Source organism: Sander vitreus, chromosome 18, assembly GCF_031162955.1.
Source record: "Sander vitreus isolate 19-12246 chromosome 18, sanVit1, whole genome shotgun sequence".
In the NCBI taxonomy this organism is placed as follows: Eukaryota; Metazoa; Chordata; class Actinopteri; order Perciformes; family Percidae; genus Sander; species Sander vitreus.
The window spans coordinates 2,517,828-2,540,550 of NC_135872.1; the positions used below are offsets into that span (position 1 = coordinate 2,517,828).

At 41.6% G+C, this 22,723-nt stretch overlaps 1 protein-coding gene across 1 annotated transcript in view; it reads left to right on the forward strand.

The window, feature by feature from the left end:
• Positions 1-2,583: 2,583 nt before the first annotated feature.
• The window catches only part of impg1a (interphotoreceptor matrix proteoglycan 1a), a 43,201-nt gene continuing 23,061 nt past the window's right edge, over positions 2,584-22,723 (forward strand). The window contains exons 1-8 of the mRNA XM_078275387.1: positions 2,584-2,608; positions 3,028-3,240; positions 6,894-7,060; positions 11,652-11,689; positions 11,872-11,918; positions 13,118-13,221; positions 17,147-17,296; positions 20,825-20,883. Of these exons, the coding sequence (XP_078131513.1) occupies positions 2,584-2,608; positions 3,028-3,240; positions 6,894-7,060; positions 11,652-11,689; positions 11,872-11,918; positions 13,118-13,221; positions 17,147-17,296; positions 20,825-20,883 (803 nt within the window). The remainder of the gene's footprint in view (positions 2,609-3,027; positions 3,241-6,893; positions 7,061-11,651; positions 11,690-11,871; positions 11,919-13,117; positions 13,222-17,146; positions 17,297-20,824; positions 20,884-22,723) is intronic.

Below are 22,723 nucleotides of genomic sequence, written 5' to 3' on the forward strand. Positions count from 1 at the left end.
AGAGCCTCTCAAAATCGGACAAAAATCTTTTAAACTGACCTTTGTCGATCTGAAATGAAGACAGATTCAGCAACAGCAGCCGACCCGTCGCGTGCGAATGTGACGTCAAAATGACGTAGATCTCGCTGGCGCGCCAGGATTTTGAGTGCACCACTCTATTTTTTTCAGCGACGTGTGACAAAGCGGAAACAGGAAGCACGGACGAGTTTGAGGACAACGTGATGCCAGGACTCTCAGAGTGACTGCAGGTCTCTCTTGTAAACTTCCTGGGTTAAGATGAGTTATTTTATGGTGAATGAAAGGCTTGATCCCACCAAGTAGCTCATCCAATCAAATGGAAGCATTGACGTCAATGCTGCTGCCAGTTCTGCCGTTGTTTACCTTTTCCTTCTTCTTCTAGTCTGTAGAAATAGCAACGTCGGCAGCCTTTCCTCATTAGCGCCACCTCTGTTCAGGAGAAGACTGCAACTAGTGTCGCGACCACCACGCGCGAGTATAAACAGTTACGGCGCTCCCATGACGGCACATTTGCGTTCGACAGGTCAGCTGCGGCGAGTATTAGCCTTAGAATAGTATTCAGACATTGTCACCGAGGGGAATTTTGTCCTGGGCATAGTGCTACAATCTGTTGATTCACAATACAAACATGTAACAGAAAAACCTCATGTCCTGATTCTAAAATCAACATAAAAACCTAAACATAAGATCAAAATATCAACAAAGTGTCTAAGGACATAAAGGAAGGACACACATGAGTTTACAGACAATACAACATCGAGAAAAAGTGACTATAAGAATTAAAGCTCTGGTGTATTTATTGCACTTTGCTCTGCTGTGCTAAGATTTATTTGGCTCTTTTGATAGTTAAGGTTGCTGACCCTTGCTCTAAACAGACTCCTAGGATCTGCAGTGAGTCTGACCCTGAATCGTTTCCTGTCTGTTTCCTGTCCAGGGGCCGGCGTCAGGCTGGACCCGGGGGCCGTTGGGCCCGTGCGTTTGGTGGAGCTGCTGAAGACGTCGCACGCACAAACCGAGGGTTCGGGGTTCGAAATGGAAAGACGGCGACCCAAGAGGTCTGTGTTTTTACACTCCGGAGTGAGAATCTGCCCCCAAGAGACCATCAACGAAGTCCTCGCCAGCCACCAGGCGTATCACCAGCTCAGAGGTACTTCATTCAACTTCTTTCACAGCCACTGAGCACCTAACTCTTTCCTTGCTAAAGGGTACATGAGCAGAATGTATTTAAAATGCAGACAGCCGCTCTCATCTTCTTATATTTCCATTGTTCCATTATTTCATTGTTTCCAACGGGCATTTGTCTAGTCATGAACCTGCTCTCCTTGAGCTGACGTCTCAGAATTTATACATTTATTAATACATTAGTACATTATTTATTGATTTCCTTCCCTCTCAGTATGATAGGATTAAATCCAGCTGGAGATTTTGTTAAAGTTTATGTAATGTTAGTAACGCAGCTGCACGCAGGATCCACATCCCGGCATCCATTAAACCCTTGAAAAGTTTAAATGATATATTTTTTTTTCAATTCAAAGCGTGAGTAAGACAACAAACAACTGTGTCCATCAAAAGAAAAAAATGCCATTTGTGTGGTGTGTTGCATTACAAAGGTTTGACAGCTGAACCTAACGTCGGAGCGCTTGTTGAAAGCAAAAGACGTGACGGTTTTCATCTTGCTCATTTCCTGTAGTTTTCTGTAACGTTAACGTCGGCTGCAGAGCCACCCGGAGCTTTCGGCAGTACAGCTTCAGGGGCGGGCTTACCAAAACACTGAGAAAGTGTGGTTCAATATGTAACACACATCGGAGTAGAGACAGAAAGTTGAGTGGAAATGGAACTAGAAGATGAAGAGATACTTTTATTGATCCCGGGGGATTACATTTATTACATACAGGCCCGAAATACACACACATGAAACCGACCGGACCTATACATGGACTTGTTGGAGAGATGTCAGGGTGAGGAGGCTGCCCGTTAAAGGCGCCGGAGCAGTTAGGTTCGGTGCCTTGCTCAAGGGCTGAACGTGACTAGAGCCTCTCAAAATCGGACAAAAAATCTTTTAAACTGACCTTTGTCGATCTGAAATGAAGACAGATTCAGCAACAGCAGCCGACCCGTCGCGTGCGAATGTGACGTCAAAATGACGTAGATCTCGCTGGCGCGCCAGGATTTTGAGTGCGCGAGCTGAGGGCGCGCACCACTCTATTTTTTTTCAGCGACGTGTGACAAAGCGGAAACAGGAAGCACGGACGAGTTTGAGGACAACGTGATGCCAGGACTCTCAGAGTGACTGCAGGTCTCTCTTGTAAACTTCCTGGGTTAAGATGAGTTCTTTTATGGTGAATGAAAGGCTTGATCCCACCAAGTAGCTCATCCAATCAAATGGAAGCGTTGACGTCAATGCTGCTGCCAGTTCTGCCGTTGTTTACCTTTTTCCTTCTTCTTCTAGTCCGTAGAAATAGCAACGTCGGCAGCCTTTGCTCATTAGCGCCACCTCTGTTCAGGAGAAGACAGCAACTAGTGTCGCGACCACCACGCGCGAGTATAAACAGTTACGGCGCTCCCATGACGGCACATTTGCGTTCGACAGGTCAGCTGCGGCGAGTATACCGGACGCCTTAGAATAGTATTCAGACATTGTCACCGAGGGGAATTTTTGTCCTGGGCATAGTGCTACAATCTGTTGATTCACAATACAAACATGTAACAGAAAAACCTCATGTCCTGATTCTAGAATCAACATAAAAACCTAAACATAAGATCAAAATATCAACAAAGTGTCTAAGGACATAAAGGAAGGACACACATGAGTTTACAGACAATACAACATCGAAAAAAAAAGTGACTATAAGAATTAAAGCTCTGGTGTATTTATTGCACTTTGCTCTGCTGTGCTAAGATTTATTTGGCTCTTTTGATAGTTAAGGTTGCTGACCCTTGCTCTAAACAGACTCCTAGGATCTGCAGTGAGTCTGACCCTGAATCGTTTCCTGTCTGTTTCCTGTCCAGGGGCCGGCGTCAGGCTGGACCCGGGGGCCGTTGGGCCCGTGCGTTTGGTGGAGCTGCTGAGGACGTCGCACGCACAAACCGAGGGTTCGGGGTTCGAAGTGGAAAGACGGCGACCCAAGAGGTCTGTGTTTTTACACTCCGGAGTGAGAATCTGCCCCCAAGAGACCATCAACGAAGTCCTCGCCAGCCACCAGGCGTATCACCAGCTCAGAGGTACTTCATTCAACTTCTTTCACAGCCACTGAGCACCTAACTCTTTCCTTGCTAAAGGGTACATGAGCAGAATGTATTTAAAATGCAGACAGCCGCTCTCATCTTCTTATATTTCCATTGTTCCATTATTTCATTGTTTCCAACGGGCATTTGTCTAGTCATGAACCTGCTCTCCTTGAGCTGACGTCTCAGAATTTATACATTTATTAATACATTAGTACATTATTTATTGATTTCCTTCCCTCTCAGTATGATAGGATTAAATCCAGCTGGAGATTTTGTTAAAGTTTATGTAATGTTAGTAACGCAGCTGCACGCAGGATCCACATCCCGGCATCCATTAAACCCTTGAAAAGTTTAAATGATATATTTTTTTTTCAATTCAAAGCGTGAGTAAGACAACAAACAACTGTGTCCATCAAAAGAAAAAATGCCATTTGTGTGGTGTGTTGCATTACAAAGGTTTGACAGCTGAACCTAACGTCGGAGCGCTTGTTGAAAGCAAAAGACGTGACGGTTTTCATCTTGCTCATTTCCTGTAGTTTTCTGTAACGTTAACGTCGGCTGCAGAGCCACCCGGAGCTTCGGCAGTACAGCTTCAGGGGCGGGCTTACCAAAACACTGAGAAAGTGTGGTTCAATATGTAACACACATCGGAGTAGAGACAGAAAGTTGAGTGGAAATGGAACTAGAAGATGAAGAGATACTTTTATTGATCCCCGGGGGGGGGATTACATTTATTACATACAGGCCCGAAATACACACACATGAAACCGACCGGACCTATACATGGACTTGTTGGAGAGATGTCAGGGTGAGGAGGCTGCCCGTTAAAGGCGCCGGAGCAGTTAGGTTCGGTGCCTTGCTCAAGGGCTCCTCAGCAGTGCCTGGTTTTCCGCCTGCAGGATGTTTATACCAACTTTTGACAGCTTAATTCTGTTCTGCATATTAGCTTTTTTTTATCTCCACTGATTTATGTACGCTATATGCAGATATCTTACTGCTCTTCTCATCTATTATCTTGTCTCCTTTCATCTATCTCTTTCTTTAATCATTCTATTTTTCTGATCCGTTATCCTTGTCTAATATGGAATTTAATGTCAGGAATAAAGTGATGGATTGATTTAGAGTAGATTGGCCTCAAATCAGAGTTATTAAAATAATGAAAAATAAGTATATGTACTGCACCTGAGATATATATATATATATATATATATATATATTAATGCAACACGTCTCATGCTTCATTGTACTTTCCCAGTGCATCCTGTTCAAAACACGCCTGTTCAAACAGGCGATTGCTTGGCGTCCTGTATCGCTGCCTGTAGCTTTCTTCAGAACCATTGTATCACAGAATTGCTTACACTTACAAAAGGACCCCAAAGTACTTAATATGCAACCCCACTGTCAGCAACTTAATACAATATAGTGTGTGGCTTTTGTTTGATATAGTGTCTGCAAAAATAGCTTTTTATTGAGTCTCCTCTTAGCGAAATGTTCTGAGTGAATTTAAGCTGGGCTTTTATTGCGAAGAGTAGACAAGGAAGAAGTGAAGCCAGAGGTATTGTGTGGCCGTTTAGTTTTATTCACAGTTTATCAATAGCCAATATCCAACGCTGTCCAAACTGCTCCAAATTCCAAATGCCAAGTTCACTGTTACCCAGAAAGCCAAGTGTGAAGTAGATTGCATGAACGTTTCTCGAGAGTTTTGAAAGAGAGCGGACACACAGTACATACACAGAGGTTCCTCGATTTATAGCAAGATCACGCATATCGATCTACTCCTAAAGCTTGTAATTGAAACAGGAGTTTTAAGTTCTTAAGTTCTTCTTTAAGTCAGTATTTTCTGAAATGCTAATGCTGTGTTAAGACATCACTCCACTTGTTTTAAAAAATCACTTTTTCTGGGATTTGGGGTGTTATTTTGTATCTCTGGTGCTTCCACACGCATACACACATGCTGTTCTGAGTGAGATACGGTTTCTGAATGTGTCCTGCCTTCAGTCTCCGGGTGAGCTGGGCTTTTTATGTCACTAGCCGAAACGAGGTGGCTAACCGTAGTATGCTAGCTCGTTCTGATGTCAAAACACTGCTACAACACACACTAGTTCACCATAATCTCCAAAAGAACTACTTCCATGTCCCTGTTCTGCAGGTATTCCACACAAAGTTGGAAGTGTTCCCTCGTTTAGAAGAAGTCTCCCAGCTAATCCTGCCTTGTACTACTGAAGTTGTAGAAACAAACAGCTAGCCAGATGATGTGATCTTACCTAAGGGGGTAAGCCTCTCCCCGCAACACGTATCTCCTGTGGTGCCATTTTGATGCTAACAAGCCATCACCTCCCGTTAGCGTCCCATTGACTCCCATTCATTTTGACGTCACTTTGACAGCGAAAATTTACATCTGAAGCGTTTAAAGACTCTATTTGTCCGTTGTTTATTTCTAAAGAAACACGACAATGTATAAAAGGCTCCATTACCTTGTACCTCTCGTTATGGATCCGTAGCAGACGTTTTTGTAAAAATAGGCTAACAGTTGTGTCATAACCACGAGACTTCCTGTCTCATAGTAGAGGAGTTACCATATAGTACAGGAGAAGCTCTCAGGCAGTTTGGACTCACATTAGCTGTTTAAGTGTAATTACTAATGTTAACTATCATTTTAGTGATCAATAATGAGCCTGTGTCTATGTTATCTCCTTACATATACCTACGCTCTCCGTCTCTGCTAGATTGGGAATGATTGAGATTTCTCTTGGCACAGCTACCAGAAGACTTCCAACTTTCAGACAGGTTGCTCACGTCACATCTACGTCTTCAAGCTCAGTTGGAGGCTGCTCAGTAACGCTCAGCCATCACCGGGAAAGAGCTTCTAATATCCTTCACTGGTCTCCGTCCAGAGACACGGGACCTGTTACTCCATTTTCTTTAACTGTCTATAGCTACTGAGCATGTGCGACTCCCAACAAAGACGTTACAGAAGTTGAGATGTCTCACTCTGTAGCTAAAACAGAGACCTGAACACAGGGTGAAAAGAAAATATGAAATACAAAGATGTGGTGTTTTTTGAAAATTAAACCATGTAAACCTATTCTGATACAATCTCTAAATACAATTATGAACTGGAAAATGAGCATAATATGAGCACTTTAATAAAGATGTCTTTCACCACATGCTTTTGAATTGATCTACCTGGATTTTGTTGTATGCACAAAATACCTTTTGGACATCGTTTGATAAACTTTGACTTAAAGAAAGATAAACATGGTCACTTGTCTCTTTCCACACAGCCGAACTTTCGTCCAATCAAAAATTCAGAGACAACCTGTCTCATTTTTGACACTTCAGTCTAACAGATTGTAACTGTGTAGGAGAGCTCGTCGCAGCAGTGTGTTCAGCGCTCAGAGTCTAAGAAGCTGTGTGTGTGTGTGTGTGTGTGTGTGTCTGTCTGTGTGAGCGTCGGTGTGTGTGGGTGTGTGGGTGTGTGTGTGTGTGTGTGTGTGTGTGTGTGTGTGTGTGTGTGTGTGTGTGTGTGTGTGTGTGTGTGTGTGTGTGTGTGTGTGTGTGTGTGTGTGTGTGTGTGTGTGTGTGTGTGTGTGTGTGTGTGTGTGTGTGTGTGTATATTGTGTGTGTGTGTTTGTTTGTTTGGACAGTTTGTCAGGAGGCCGTGTGGGAGGCGTTCAGGATCTTCTTCGACAGGATCCCCGGGACGGCAGAGTACCAGAGATGGGTTCACACGTGTCAACACGAGTCACTCTGCATCTCCGACCTCACCAAAAACTTCAGCAGCTCGGAGGAGCACATGGCCATGATTCACAAGGTGAGTAGAGAGCTGTCCGCCTGCCACATCAACAGTCAACACTTTGTTTGCACAGATGCAATGCATGTAGGCACTTTACCCGAGATGTGAGATCACCAAGTATCCTGCAAATATATACAACAAAATGGGATGTAACGATACCCTCAAATTGCGATACGATTCAAGATTTTAGGTTGACGATTTTCTCGGGATGTTTTTAGCAGAATCTGCGGCAGACAAATGACTGAAACATATTCCTTAATTTCTGTAAACTGTGCAAAACAACAGGTGTGTCCTCTTACCAAAAGTGACACTGAAATTGTATATAAAAAATGTGATTTCTCAAAGAAATCCCACATCAAAATAACTAACTAAATGTCATGTCATGTGTTCAAATAAATAAACTAAGAAGACGCGGTGACGTCCGAAGTCAAACAAGTGAAATCTAAAGTAGATTACAACCCTAGGACGTTTAGAAATTGAATCGCAATTTTTATCTCAACCGGTTGCAATCTTTATACATATCGATGTTTAACCGATTCATGATGCATCGCTACATCACTAATAACAAATGCTTGTTAGTGAACATACAGTGGGGCAAAAAAGTATTTAGTCAGCCACCAATTGTGCAAGTTCTCCCACTTAAAGAGATGAGAGAGGCCTGTCATTTTCATCATAGGTACACTTGATGAAAATAGGTACACAGGTACACACACAACTATGAGAGACAAAATGAGAAAAAAACAATCCAGAAAATCACACTGTAGGATTTTTAATGAATTTATTTGCAAATTATGGTGGAAAATAAGTATTTGGTCAATAACAAAAGTTCATCTCAATACCTTGTTATATACCCTTTGTTGGCAATGACAGAGGTCAAACGTTTTCTGTAAGTCTTCACAAGGTTTTCACACGCTGTTGCTGGTATTTTGGCCCATTCCTCCATGCAGATCTCCTCTAGAGCAGTGATGTTTTGGGGCTGTTGCTGGGTAACACGGACTTTCAACTCCCCAAAGATTTTCTATGGGGTTGAGATCTGGAGACTGGCTAGGCCACTCCAGGACCTTCTTACGAAGCCACTCCTTCGTTGCCCGGGTGGTGTGTTTGGGATCATTGTCATGCTGAAAGACCCAGCCACGTTTCATCTTCAATGCCCTTGCTGATGGAAGGAGGTTTTCACTCAAAATCTCACGATACATGGCCCCATTCATTCTTTCCTTTACACGGATCAGTCGTCCTGGTCCCTTTGCAGAAAAACAGCCCCATGCATGGGGATGTTTCCACCCCCATGCTTCACAGTAGGTATGGTGTTCTTTGGATGCAACTCAGCATTCTTTCCCCTCCAAATACGACGAGTTGTGTTTTTACCAAAAAGTTCTATTTTGGTTTCATCTGACCATATGACATTCTCCCAATCCTCTTCTGGATCATCCAAATGCTCTCTAGCAAACTCCAGACGGGCCTGGACATGTACTGGCTTAAGCAGGGAGACACGTCTGGCACTGCAGGATTTGATTTCCTGGCGGCGTAGTGTGTTACTGATGGTAGCCTTTGTTACTTTAGTCCCAGCTCTCTGCAGGTCATTCACTAGGTCCCCCCGTGTGGTTCTGTGATTTTTGCTCACCATTCTTGTGATCATTTTGACCCCACGGGGTGAGATCTTGCGTGGAGCCCCAGATCGAGGGAGATTATTAGTGGTCTTGTATGTCTTCCATTTTCTTATAATTGCTCCCACAGTTGATTTCTTCACACCAAGCTGCTTACCTATTGCAGATTCAGTCTTCCCAGCCTGGTGCAGGTCTACAATTTTGTTTCTGGTGTCCTTTGACAGCTCTTTGGTCTTGGCCACAGTGGAGTTTGGAGTGTGACTGTTTGATGTTGTGGACAGGTGTCTTTTATACTGATAACAAGTTCAAACAGGTGCCATTAATACAGGTAACGAGTGGAGGACAGAGGAGCCTCTTAAATAAGAAGTTACATGTCTGTGAGAGCCAGAAATCTTGCTTGTTTGTAGGTGACCAAATACTTATTTTCCCGAGGAATTTGCAAATAAAGTCATTAAAAATCCTATAATGTGATTTTCTGGAATTTTTTTCTTCTCATTTTGTCTCTCATAGTTTAAGTGTACCTATGATGGAAATTACAGGCCTGTCTCATCTTTTTAAGTGGGAGAACTTGCACAATTTGTGGCTGACTAAATACTTTGTTGCCCCACTGTATGTACGACACATTCACTGTCAACATTTTCCCATCTGTTTTCTGCACTACCTGTCAACTAAAGCCTGACTCATGGTTCTGTAGTTACATTCAAGCTGCTCATAGCACTTCTTAACACTTACGTAACACTTGAGGCATCTTTTATGTAACTTAATCCTGTGTGCATTGCATGTCCTCCAAAACAATGCAATAGGGCTGAACGATTATGGGGGGGAAATGTAATTGTGATTTTTCTGTCAGATTTTGCAATTAACCCTTGTGTTGTCCTTCCATGTCGCTTTTGTTTCCACTACCACCAGCATGCACTTACACCAACTTGTTACCACTATTTTTAAACTCATTTTGGGATTTTATAGTCATTAAACCTCATGTATCCTTTATGAAATTGTATCTAATTTTAGAGTTAAAAAATGCAGAACGTATTCATTGTTATTAGAGAGGTTTATGGATAATCACAGACTGTCAAAGTTTAGTCAAAAATTGATTAAAACACCCAAAAGTCAATGATAGTATTGAACTGATCCTTACTTTGACTTGTGAAGAGCATTTCATGGAACCATCTGTGTTACTTTTGGGCAATGAGGTTAAAAGAAACCCAAATTTCTGATGTAGAAACTTTGAACATGGGTCAACCTGAGGAAGACAGGAGGGTTAAAAGGTTAAAGTAAGCTAAAGGTCAATATTCCCTATGTAACAGATAAAACATGTCATGGAGCATTACAACATGATACACCATCAATACTGCTCTATGTTCTTATGCAGGGATGAGAACATACAGTAGATATATGAACTGCCATCAGCGATACGTGTTTTTCTTTTAATAAGCATGGAACATTGAACAGTCAAACACAGAATATGTATCACAAACGATAAAGTTAAAATAATACTTTACTTTCCTGTAAACTGAAATGTCTGCTATGCCTCAGTTCAACAGCAGCATCTACATATTGCACCATCTACCATCATGTTAAATAAATAAACAATAAATGAAAGATCCACTAAATGTCGGACATTTCGGCACCATTACTCCAGCATTTCTCTTGTGAAAAAACAGTGAATATTATAATAAAAAGAGGAACACAAAATGTTAAACCAAACATTCAACTAAATATTGCACGTTCGAATAATTGCGTTTTTCACAATTAGCTAATCGCATTCTTTCAAATCTTGATTTTGATTTGAAAACGATTAATCTTTTGGCGCTACAATGCAATGACGTATTGTCCTCAATGTGCCGCAATGTGTTGTCCTCCTGTTTTCAAAGTTTTTATATCAGAAATATGGGTTTCTTTCAACCAAAATGCCCCAAAATAACATGGATGCATGCATGTATGTTGTATGGGTTCCATACAACGATCTTTGCACGTAAAATTAATGATTACTTGTATTGCATTTTGGGTGTTTTATTCAATTTTATAAACATGTGACTAAACTTTGACATAAACTAGTCTGTGATTCACTCAACATCCTTTAATCTTAACTATTAGTCTAAATAATTCATAAATTCTGCTTTTTTAACTCAGAAATTAGGTATAATGTCATTTAAATTAGGTTTATTGACCATGAATTTACAACAAAATGTTGAAAAAGTCCATAAAATCATCTCTCAATGCAAATCAAACCAGCTTTTAGGCTAACTGACATAAAACCATTCTGAAAAGCCCCAAATCTTTTAGGTTTTTAAAATAACTTCAACAGACAGATTTTTTTGTTTCTTTGGAGTCCTCCTCAACATTTGTTGTGTTCTGGTATCAAAAGGATGAAGACAGTTGGAGAATATATATTACTAGATATAAGGATATAAAAAAGAAAAATCGGCAGTTACACAGAAAAAAGTGACAAAAAATAGCGACAAACGTATTTAAGAAAGCGTGGAAAAAAGGGTAAACAAAGTTGAAAGAAGCAGAGAAGAGCATGAAAAGTGTCGGGAAAAAGCAACAAAATCGTCAAACTTCAACTATCAACTATGATGTTTTCCCCGATGACATTAATGGTTTGAAAAAATAGTGCGTATAGCTGCTGTAAATAACATTCACACTCATTTTTTAAATGTAAACTGTGGAGATTTAGTGCATTCATGGCCTGGAGGGTTGGAGAAACTCCCTCAAGACCTCGGAGAGCTGCAGCACAATGTGTTTTTAAAAACCACAACACACAACAAGAACATAATTGCATTTATGTAAACTCAAGTCCAGAGTGTTAAGACATAACAAACCCAAACACAGCAAGTAAACAAAGTCAATTAATCGGGTGTTGAGTGAGCGAGAACAGCAGCAGCCACTGACACATGACAACATTATCACAAACAAGACAATAATGTGGACATTTACTGCCCTGCGTGTGTTTGTGTCAGACACGTAACAGTGAATGTTTGTTCTCCGTTGTGTTTTTACAGAAGGTGAACCGGATGAGAGACAGGAGGCCTCCGTCACGGTAGGGATGTCTTCAGTCTGTGTCTCTCTGACTACGTGCATACAATTAATGTGAACATCAGTCTCGCATTGCCAGACCTTCTGTCCCAGCGCTGCGGAGGAAGGTTCACATTCAGAATAACATGAATGTGTTTTAATATAGGCTGAAATTATTGATTTAATAATACTTCCGTTCTACTGTAGAGGAGTGGTGACTCCTGCACCGGCACCGAAGATCCCTGAGAAAGCAGGTATTAACTCTATAATGATCTGACACAACACTAATAGTGTTATTATGTCATTATAATGTTTTTTATTGAATCCTCATTATCTGATGCTGTTGGACGTAGAATGTGCTGTAATGACCGTTCTGTGTTCTTGTACCATGAAGTGTGAAATGTATATTGATTTCTGTGTTTACTTCTATATGGCATGTAAATTAAAGGGTAATTTCGTTTTTTTTTTTCTTCTTCAACCTGGACCCTATTTTCCCATAGCGTGACAAGCCAGACCCACATCCAGATGTTGGGTCTGGGAACTCACCATTGGTAGGGCTCAATCCGAGGGGTGGGATAAATGGTGGTCTTTCAAATTCCCTCTGCACTCATAGCCAACCAGAGCAACGCTAGTTGATAGATTAAACTTTTGCCGCAGTAACGAACCGTTCTGTAATATAACCCTACAGGACAAATGTTCGTCAGTCTGCGTCCACTAAAAGTTCTGTTTTTGCCGCTGACAGACTCAGATTATTATTCTAAGTGTCTGACAACATTATGGAAAGGATCCCTACAGAGACCATGTTGCTAAAGAGTAAGATCCTTTTTGTTTAACATGAAACAGCTCCGAAATCTCCATAACCAAACCCACCAGACTCCATGTAAATAATCAGGACTTTTAGCGTATTCTTTAGCATATGCTCACATGGAATTAAGTTTTTATTTCAACCAAACCAGAGTGGTGATTGTTGGAACAGTGGAAAGACGAACCAAGACGTGTGTTTCACGATGATAAAAGTCCTGATTATTTACATGGAGTCTGGTCGGTTTGGTGATAGTGATTTTGAAGCTGTTTCATGTTAAACAAAAATGATCTTACTCTGTAATAAAAAGGTCTATCTCTGTAGGGAGCCTTTCCATAATGTTGTCAGACACTTAGAATAATAATCTGAGCCTGTCAGCGGCAAAAACAGAACTTTTATTGGACGCTAACTGACGCCACAAATTAACAATACATGCAGCTTGTTAGTTGCTTAATACAGGACTAATTTCAAAGATTGTTGTTACCATCAGTCACTAAGACACAAAAACATGGGAACATAGGGTCCAGGTTGAAAAAAAAACTAAGTTACCTTTTAAGTCTCCTAGTATTATGTTTCTCTCTATGAACTGTGACACTGTAAGTTAATATTCCTGGTAATCTATGATTAAAGTCACTTTGACATTTGCTCCAGGTGCAGAGGTTGAGACTGTCGCTCCGCCAGCCACCCCAGCAATTGTCAGTCCTGTGAGTGTCTCTCCAAGCCCCGGTCTAGAGCAGACCCATCCAATCGAGGAGGTACTGGCAAGCACTCACATTTACATGTTAGGCATTTAGCCAGCACTCTTATCTACAACAACAAGTCAAAGGAGGAAGGAGCTAAATGAGGTTTTTGACAGGACACAGTTGCTCCTGTGAAGGCTGCAAATGTCACACTCAAGTACAAGTGCCTTCTCTTCTGAAATGACACATGGTTTATTTGAGTAAAAGTGGATTATAATGTCCCTCTTCTTTCCACCTAAGATATATGTAATTTAAATATTTTAGTCCATTAGCCACAAGTCATTTACACGTCACGACTTGCTGACCATTTTCCCAGCTGCACTAATCTACCGTCCACACATGAGCAGCTCCACAGGAGCAGTTAAGTGGATTATGTGGCTTGCTCAAAGACACATTGATGGTATGTGTCGAGCAGAGAGCAGATTTTCATCCACTTACCTTTTCTGGATTTCCTCAGCTTATCGTCGTCCCTAAGAAGTGATTTTCTGCTCAGAAAGCTGCTGTCTTTAGGCCGGAACCATAGTATTTAAAGCGGAGAAACACAAACTTCAGTTGCGTTCCATTACCATAACAATGGTTTTCCATGTTTTAACTTCAAATGTCATCGTCAGACGCACAGATATTTGTGCTACCTCTCGGTTTCAGACCGTGGAAAAGACTAAATGAGCTAAACCAAGATCCTCATGTCTTCGTTTGTTCCAGCTGAAAATGTTTGCAGCAGTGCATCATGTCTGTCTAGGGTTTGGTTCCGAAACCCTAAAAGACCGGTATCTACTGGACTGAATGTAGATTTCAGTGCCTCATTTCGGTGCCTATTAAATGCCTACGCAGCCCTCTGGTGGTCCGAAACGGACATATCAGGCAACAGAAGCATCACTGCACGCGACGCTGGGTAACACTACACTTGGCAGCAGGTAACGATAGCCAAAAGTTAGCTAGGAGCTGGCACTGTTAAAATGCTGACAGCTAAAGAGTCTTAACGTGTGGCTGTATTTCACTGGAAATGGATTCCAACACCGGGACGTCCATCAAGTCTGCAGCTAAAGACACAGAGGAGACTAGCAGCACTTTGAGACACCGTGGACACCAGACACTCGGAGAAACAACACCGACAGGACTTAATGGTGCATTCAATCGCACCTCGTAAGCTCACGGTGCATTCAGTGTTGTAAAGTTCCCTTCTGCCATCTAGTGGTTCTCCTTTTGTCATTTGACTGGTGAAATAAGTTATTGTTATACGTTATTGTCATTTCATTTTTGACAAATCATTTAAGGTTGACCGTACGGCCTTAGCAATAAAAAAGCCGTTCTTTAATGTCGCCGACTGTCGTTTTGTGCTCTTCTTTTTTCTCTTCTTTTTTTTTTTAAGTATCGGTTGATGATCCGTTTTGAAGGTATCATTTTGGCATGAGAATCGGAAAAAAAAAAAAATGATACCCAACTCTTTGTCTGTCTCCAGATAATTTCAGCTTTTGCCTTTCTCTGAATGAATGGGTTTTGTTCCGAAGGAGTTCATTTAAGTTCGTACAGAAACGGTAAAAAGCCTCACCTGAGCTTTGACATTGAGTTCCTCCGATGCAGGTTCGGTGAAAAGGCTTTCCTTTTGTCAAACAGCACGGTAAATTGCTGAATGTCCTCTGAAATTACCATAATAATTGCCGTCACTCACTTCTATAAGGGCAGGTTATTACTCTTTCCACCCCATACAGCCCGTTCTTGAGCCACACTGAATACTGAATGCTGAATATGAAGCTGAGGACTCATAATTCACCAGCTGACTGACATTTCTATCATTTTGTACGGTGTAATGCAGACAGGACACGTTTCAGGACCTTTCAGACATCTGTGTGTCCTGGTGTCGGACGTGGAAGTTCACTTTTGTACAGTTTTACTGTATTTTAAGTGAAGTAGACTTTCTAGTTTTCCTATATGAGAGGGAATGTTTTATTTCTTACTTCACTATTATCTGAGGACTGGCGTTATTGGGTTATTTTGCAGATACATATATCACATATAACACTAGATATCAAAGCTTCAAATATCACCAACGTCATATTTTTTAGTCATTCTTAGTTATCTTCTTTTCTTCCTTTCTTTGCAATTTATTTTCTTCAGCTTTTCGTTTTTTGCTTGTTGGAGAACTTTTGTAAAGGGGCGAAAGATAGATTAGTAGATTACTGGTCAGCTGATTGGATAAACCATCTGTCTATCACCACCCATCTTGGTCGTAGACGGGCCAAATCAACCAATCAGATCAACGATATATCTAACTCTTGCTGAAACCAGTCGGGAGAAGAGCAACAACATCTTTTCCTCCGAGAAAAGCCTCCAGTGCATTTTTTTGCTCTTCTTTCAATGAAGGAATACTTTCTAATTCAGATCAAACCTGTGCGATAGCTACGCTCATCTCATCCGTGGAAGCCGCTACGTTGTTTAGACTGAACAGTCGCTTCTCGTTGCGTCACACCTAAACCCGCCTCAAAACCAACGCTGATTGGTCGGTCGTTTGGCGAACGGCTCCAAATGTTCTCTGTCTCAAGATGCCAGACTGATCTGCGAGTGGAAAACTGGAGCTCGCCAGATCAGGACGGTCTCACGAGGCTAACAAGTGTATGCACTATACAGGATTTACCCTATTATACTTTATCGACAGGAATAGATAGGTCAAACTGCAAACAGCCACCCACAAATAAATCTATAAACTATAGTCTATAAACAAAGCATCAGGCTGTCTTTGAGATTTCACATGAACAACGGTTAAAGTTACTCAGGCCTCCAAAGAATACCATAATACCTCCGCTCATTTAGGCCTAAGCGATGCACCCCAATCTTCTCTCATAAGAAACAGACATGTATATCGGCCCTTCCAGTCTCTCCCCTGCTGGCTGTTCCAATTTATTTTGAATTTGCACCGCAGGGCCGCCACGCCTTGACGCTCATGACAAGAATAGTGTATAGTTATCTTTATTGAAGTGAAGTCATGCATGAGTTGATGATATTTTTGCAATTTTACACATAATAATCCACAATGATCCCATTACACAAAACTTAAATTGCACGTCAAAATGACACATTGTCAATATTTTTAGAGACCCCCACCAAAATTTCACAAATCACGTTTTCAGGGGAGCCCATGTCTTATTAAGGGGAGCCAAGCTTCCCCTAGCTCCCCCTGTAGTTCGAACCCTGGTTTCAGCGCATTGTTTGTCTGTCTGGCTGCAACCTTACTGTTCTGGTTCACTCTCAGTGCTCTCATGGCGTTGTTTTCAGAGACAAAGCTGTATAGAGCCGCTGTACTCTACCTGCTCGGCAGCAAACAGCAGACAGACAGTTAGCTGCTGAACATAGTGGAGCATTTAGCAGCTAAACAGAGATACATTTCCCTCCAGAGTTGGTGGAGACCAAAAAAGAGCTAAAAGAGAGAGAATATTGGACTTACATTCTTCAGGTGGACACCAACACAAACTTGACTGTAAATGTCGGGGTTGTGTTTTTCAGGGTACCTGCGGGGTCCTAAAAATGTCTTAAGTGTGATATTCGAAAAAGAAGTCCTTAAAAGTCTTTAGAGAGTCTGACATCTGTATTGTCCTTTCATGAGATTTAATAACTCCTTCATTGTTTCATCACAAAGCATTTAGTATTGAGTACTACAATGAAATGTTGTATTAAGTTCAAGTACTTGGTAAACAACTATTTTTATAGCCTAAAATCCTTTCTGATATTCCATTATATAGCCTACATATTTTTGCCAGTATGTTCATGAAGTTGGTATAACATTTCATTCTAAATGGTGTTAAAAAGGGTCTTTAAAAAGTCTTAAATTGTAACTTAAAAACCTGGGGCTACCTTGGTTTTTAGAATGAGATGTTTACAGACCAAACCTGTCCCCTCGTTCCTTCCAGTGTTTCCGGGATACTGACTCATGTTTGTTTCCCTGAAGGATTCGGAGCTTCCCAACGTGGTCCCAGAGAGTCCCGTGGAGCAGATGGTGGAGTTCAGCATCGACCTGGTGGACCCGGGTTACAGAGAGCTGCTGGACGATCCAGACTCCCCTCAGTACATCGACCTGGCTCACCACCTGCAGGACCAGGTGGGAGTTTCCTATTTTTACCTTTTATCCTGTGATCTGTTTCACACAGGTGTCAAACGCGAGGCCTGCGGGCCGACCCCCGGCCCCTCGAAGGTTTTAATCTGGCTCGCATATCGATTTAGGTTCCCAATAGATTCAATCTAGTTCATTCAGACACCTCACGTTTGAAGGGCCCTATGTTGCACCCGGCGCAGCGCAAAGCCCACTGCAAGTGTCTTTGCTAGTTTAAGACCGACGCAGTTGTCAGTTTCCCATCCAGCGCTCACGTCGTTTAAACAGCAAATGCACCTGCGCCCATTGGTTTATTTCATGTTACGCCCAAAACACAACTCTGATTAATGAAGACACTAAGTCTTCATTAGTGTCTTCACGGACCCTTGTTTATTATAACAGCAGAACATTGTGTTTGGCGGCCAGTCTCCGACCTCATCACTCCCTTCTGTATGGGTTTACGTGAGATATTGGGGAGTGATGATAAAGTAGCTTCCCCCTGGCCGGAGCCTGCAGGTGGATGCTGGGGGGGGTGGAGCTGAAAGCAGGCAGCGATACAGGTGCAGGGCAGCAGCAGCATTGACAAGGCAGCGATGGAAAAATTGTGCAGCTTAAATAGACCGCCAAATTGAGGGGGTGTGTTTGGTAAATGATACGGGGAGTGAGGCATGTCACGTGTGTGTAGCTGCCTCGCAGGCGTCGCCCTATTTGTGCGCCAAACCCAAAAAGACAGGAAAGTGTTTTCAAACTGCAATTACGCGACGCTCAAAGCTGAATTTGGCAGATTTTGCCGACTTTAACAGTCAGAAAATCGCCCAGAAGCAGATAGTTTTCATAATCAGCCTGAGAAACAGGTTGCTGTTAGTCTTCTGTGTGGCAGCCTACTTTTAAAAATGTAATCTTTGTTTTGCTTGATTTGCTAAACTCTGTGATGGCTGAGGAACTTTTTTGCTGACTTTTGTAGGGCTTTATGTCGACAGAAGTCGAAAAAAGCGACAAAAATGACTAAAATTAGGGCTGCACAATATACTGTTCTTTTAATCGTCATCGCGATATCAACTGGCGCAATAAACACATCGCAAAAATGGTTGCGACACATTGCAATAGACACTTAGATAATAACAATAGAATAATAGATTTCTTTTGTGTTAGTTAAAAGAAAATATAAGCAGTCGTTCTTTTTTTAGTGCTCCCTTTTATATTCAATTTAATGTTCAATATGTTCAATAAAAGAAAAGTTAGAAATGATTTCCTTTCATTTGTTTTAAATCAACGAGCAGTTTGTTGTGTTTTAGCAGAATACTGAAAGCAGCAGCACTGAGTGACTTTAATATCTGTTCATGTATCGCAAGTAATATCGTTATGGCCATATTCAACAACGTTATCACATATTTTCCTCATATCAGCAGTCTGTAATAAAAATGAGACCAACGTCAAACGAAGCGACATGCAGTAATACAGTATAAGACATTTGACTGTTCTTAATAAAAGCATGTCAATAAACTAAACTTGTCTGGCCCTTGATGTGATTTTTATGTTCCAGAGTGGCCCGTAGTGAGAGTCAGTTTGACACCCCTGATCTATTATTTATCAAGGTTTTATGTTCAAACTTTAATGCCACCATGTATCTTTCTAATTATTCTGTGGAGATATATCTGTAGCTGAAATAGTTCCCTATATAGTGTGTTCGCCATTTTGTAGTGGTGTTTGAGTTCTCCGCGGTGAAGATAGATAGATAGATAGATAGAGAGATAGAGAGATATATGGATAGATAGATAGACACTTTATTGATCCCCAAGGGAACATTTGAGGTCCCAGTAGCTTAAAGACATCACACACAACATACACATACATCATAAACAGGATGATAAAAATAAAAAATCCACATGCATGTACTAAGGGATGTATAAGCATGAGAGGCTTGCAGTGACAGGGCCGGGACTGACCCTGTGGTTCAGTCTGCATGGCGAGGTGCTCTATGAGAGGGGGTGTCATGGTGGTAGTGCAAATAAGTCCAATAGTGAGAATGATGCAGACATAGTAATATAAAAACTATAGCAGTGCATGGATAAAGTTTAATAAAAGAAAGCAGGATTTCATTCACTATATAGTCCACTATAAAATTCCCACAATGCACTGCTAATTTGAGTGTACATGCGATGTACCCTACATTTTGCTCCCGTGTACCACAATGCAAAGCGGCCGTGTTTTCCCGGAGGAGAAGCAGCAAGGAACCGCGGAAACTGAAAAGGGAAAATGGAGCGGGCTTTGGTTTCTAAAGAGTGGAAATGTAACATGGAACATATATAATATATTCAACCTGTTACTATTCTCCTGGGTGCTCGGTTGGTTTCAGGGACGTTTTAGAAGCATTTTAGTTTGGGTTTGTTTACATGATGCTGGGCGCGCCCGCCTCCGTCACACAAACAACGGGCACATCTCCTGACACAAGTCACGCAATGATGTTTTCAGTGTGGTGTCCGAAATCTGGTTTGGTCGTTCTCTATATAGTTCCCTTTTTAATAAACACTAGAGCTGGGCGATATGGAGAAAATCAAATATCCCGATATTTTTGACCAAATACCTCGATATCGATATTGTAGGGTTGACAATTGGTGCTTTCACAAAATATGCACACAATGAGATTTTTGATAAATAATCATCAGTTATGTTGATATAATAACTAAGTGGGTAAAGGCAAATAATAGAACAGCTAGAACAGTCTGGTGTTTTCAGAAAAGTACATCACTCTACTGTAATGCAGCCTTTAAAACCAGGAAAAGACACTTATGTCATATCAGGATATTACGATATCCAAAATCTAAGACGATATCTAGCCTCATGTATCGATATCGATATAATATTGATATATTGCCCAGCCCTTATAAACACTACATAGGGAATAGTGAGTGAGGGAATGAGGGAGCGGTTTCGAACACAGCTAGTGTTAGCAGTTTTCCCCGCCCCCGCTCTTCTGTGTAAAGTTAGCAGTATTGTCTCCCGTCAGTCTCTCCCCAGCTGTCACAGTCCCCACGCGTCTCTTCTCTCTGTCCTGACAGTAAAGAAGCTTACATCAGAGGGCCGCGAGGTCAGGGCCAGAGAAAGGGAGAAGATTACCCACAATCCACTCTTTCTGCCGGTGTTATCCTTTTATTTGAGCTCCTAAAACGGAATCGTCATGTTGATTAATAAGGACCTTTCGAAGTTATCCCGCCATTGAAAGACTCTACAATTAAAAAAAGAAAGAGAGCACATCGGGATCACATAGAGTTGCACGCGATTCACAGCAGGAAGTTGCCTGAAGGAGCCCGTAAAGGCGATTATGTCATAAGAGTGTCCAGGTGCTTAACTGGCCCAAAGATAGATATCAACAAGTGTTTCCCATCCATGCACGGCTTCATACCAACACGTTGGCATCCTGCCAGTTTATTAACAAGCTCCTGTTGACGGCTCAGAGTTAATTACTGTGCATTGGCCCCTGCAGGGGGGGCGAGGGGGGGGATTTAGGGATTAAAAAAGTCCTTTTTCTTTTTACAGATGCAGCATGTTTTTGACAAAATTCCGGGATTTAAAGCCATCCATGTGCTGGGCATCAGGTGAGTCCTGAGCATTATAAAATACTCAGTTACAAGTAAAAATGTGTAAGTATCATCAGGCAAATGTAGTTAAAGTATTAAAAGTAATTCAAAATCCTCCCATTTTAGAAAGTGTAAAGGATCAGTTGTGTGTTTAATGGTCTGATCATCTCAGCTGGATAGTTTCATTTAGAATAAAACTCTGATTTTATAAACTACATGTGTTTTGTGTGCAGAAAAATAATGTCACTAGTAACTTAAGCTGTAGTGGAGCAAAAAGTACAATATTTATCTATAAATGTAGGAGTAGAAGTAGAAAGTGGCATTAAAAGAAAAGACTTACGGAAAGTACAAGTACCTCAACAATTGGACTTACGTGCAGTACTGGAGTAAATGTACGTAGTTACATTCCACCACTGCATCTGAGTATCAGAGCGTTTGAGTGAGCAGATGAGAACAGGGAAGCCTGGTTTAAAGGGTAATTAAATCTTCACGGTGGCCGCGGCGGTGGGACGTCCCACTGAGCCTGGATCATTTCATTTGATTTGAAATGAGCAGATTGTTTGGCGCGCACGGCGGTGTGAATAGATGTGAGGCTGGTTGTCATTGGGATTATGTCGGATGCTGCCGCGGGCGGCTGTTTCGAGCCTCGGCTAACTGACGGAACAAAACAAACACTGATACGTTTTCTTGCTCGGGAGAAGTAGCATGACGAAGAAGAGAAAGTAGGAATATAACAGTTTTTTTGTGTGTTCGGCAAATTGCTGCAAAAAAATAGTTTTGTGGTATCAGATGTAATTTCTGAAAAACTGTCTAAATGGATGGCTGCATTTCTTCTGGACCACAAAGAAAATGTCCTCAGATGATAGAGGAACATGTTCAGTAAACAATTGCACTGCATTTTTTCATAATAAAAGACCCAAACAAGACTGAGTACGGTTGTGGAGAAAGTAAAAACTGGCACCAGTGAACCACCACTAATGATTTTAAAGAGTTCTTGAATCTTGAGTGGTTGAGAAATTGAAGGCTCTCATTATTTAATCACTCTCATGATGATGAGCTATTTCTGCCTGAGACTTAACAATAGTGGGTCCGTAACATGTCTTCTTCTTTTAATATTTCCGCCTGTGCTCTTCTCACTGGGATAAAGTGGGTCGGGCCTTTTTTGGCCATTTTCAGGTTTTCTTAAATCAGAATTGATTAACATGATAGTAGGAATCTGATGACGGCTGTTAGATTTGCATGTGTTGTCTAAAGAGACATTTTGAAGTAGCCTGGTTTCCAGACATCTGACTCGCTGCCTGAAGCCTACCAGACAGTAGACTAACGTTAAAGACTGTCATCATATGTAAAGACTGGGGATCTTGCAGGGTCACACATTGCAAGACTACAACTAGATTTGTTTTGAAAAATGTAACCAAGCTAGCTAGCTACCGCTAGCGTTAGCGTTAGCTGGTAACTTGAGGGAAAGTTAGCAGATGTCCTGTTCTGCCGTACATGCAGATGAATGTCTCCAGGTCTGCCTACAAGGTTGAAAATCAGCAACTTTCCCTCTTTAGCGTTTAGCTTAACCAAGCAACCATAAACACCACCGGCTCTAGCCGTTTGCTGCTTCCTGTTTGGTGCTGGAGGGAGAGCACCCATTGGTTGTTGACGATGTTCACATGATTTAACTACCAAGACTTCAAACTTAGGATAATATCAAACACGTCCAGACGAGAGAAAGACTGACTGGGACTGAGTTGTATGACCTTACACCAAACGATGGAGACGACGGGAGCCCCCCCCGACTCTAGCAAGACTCTCAGGGTTTCATTATGATATTGGACATTAGTCTGAGACAGTGGAAACGCTTGAAAAG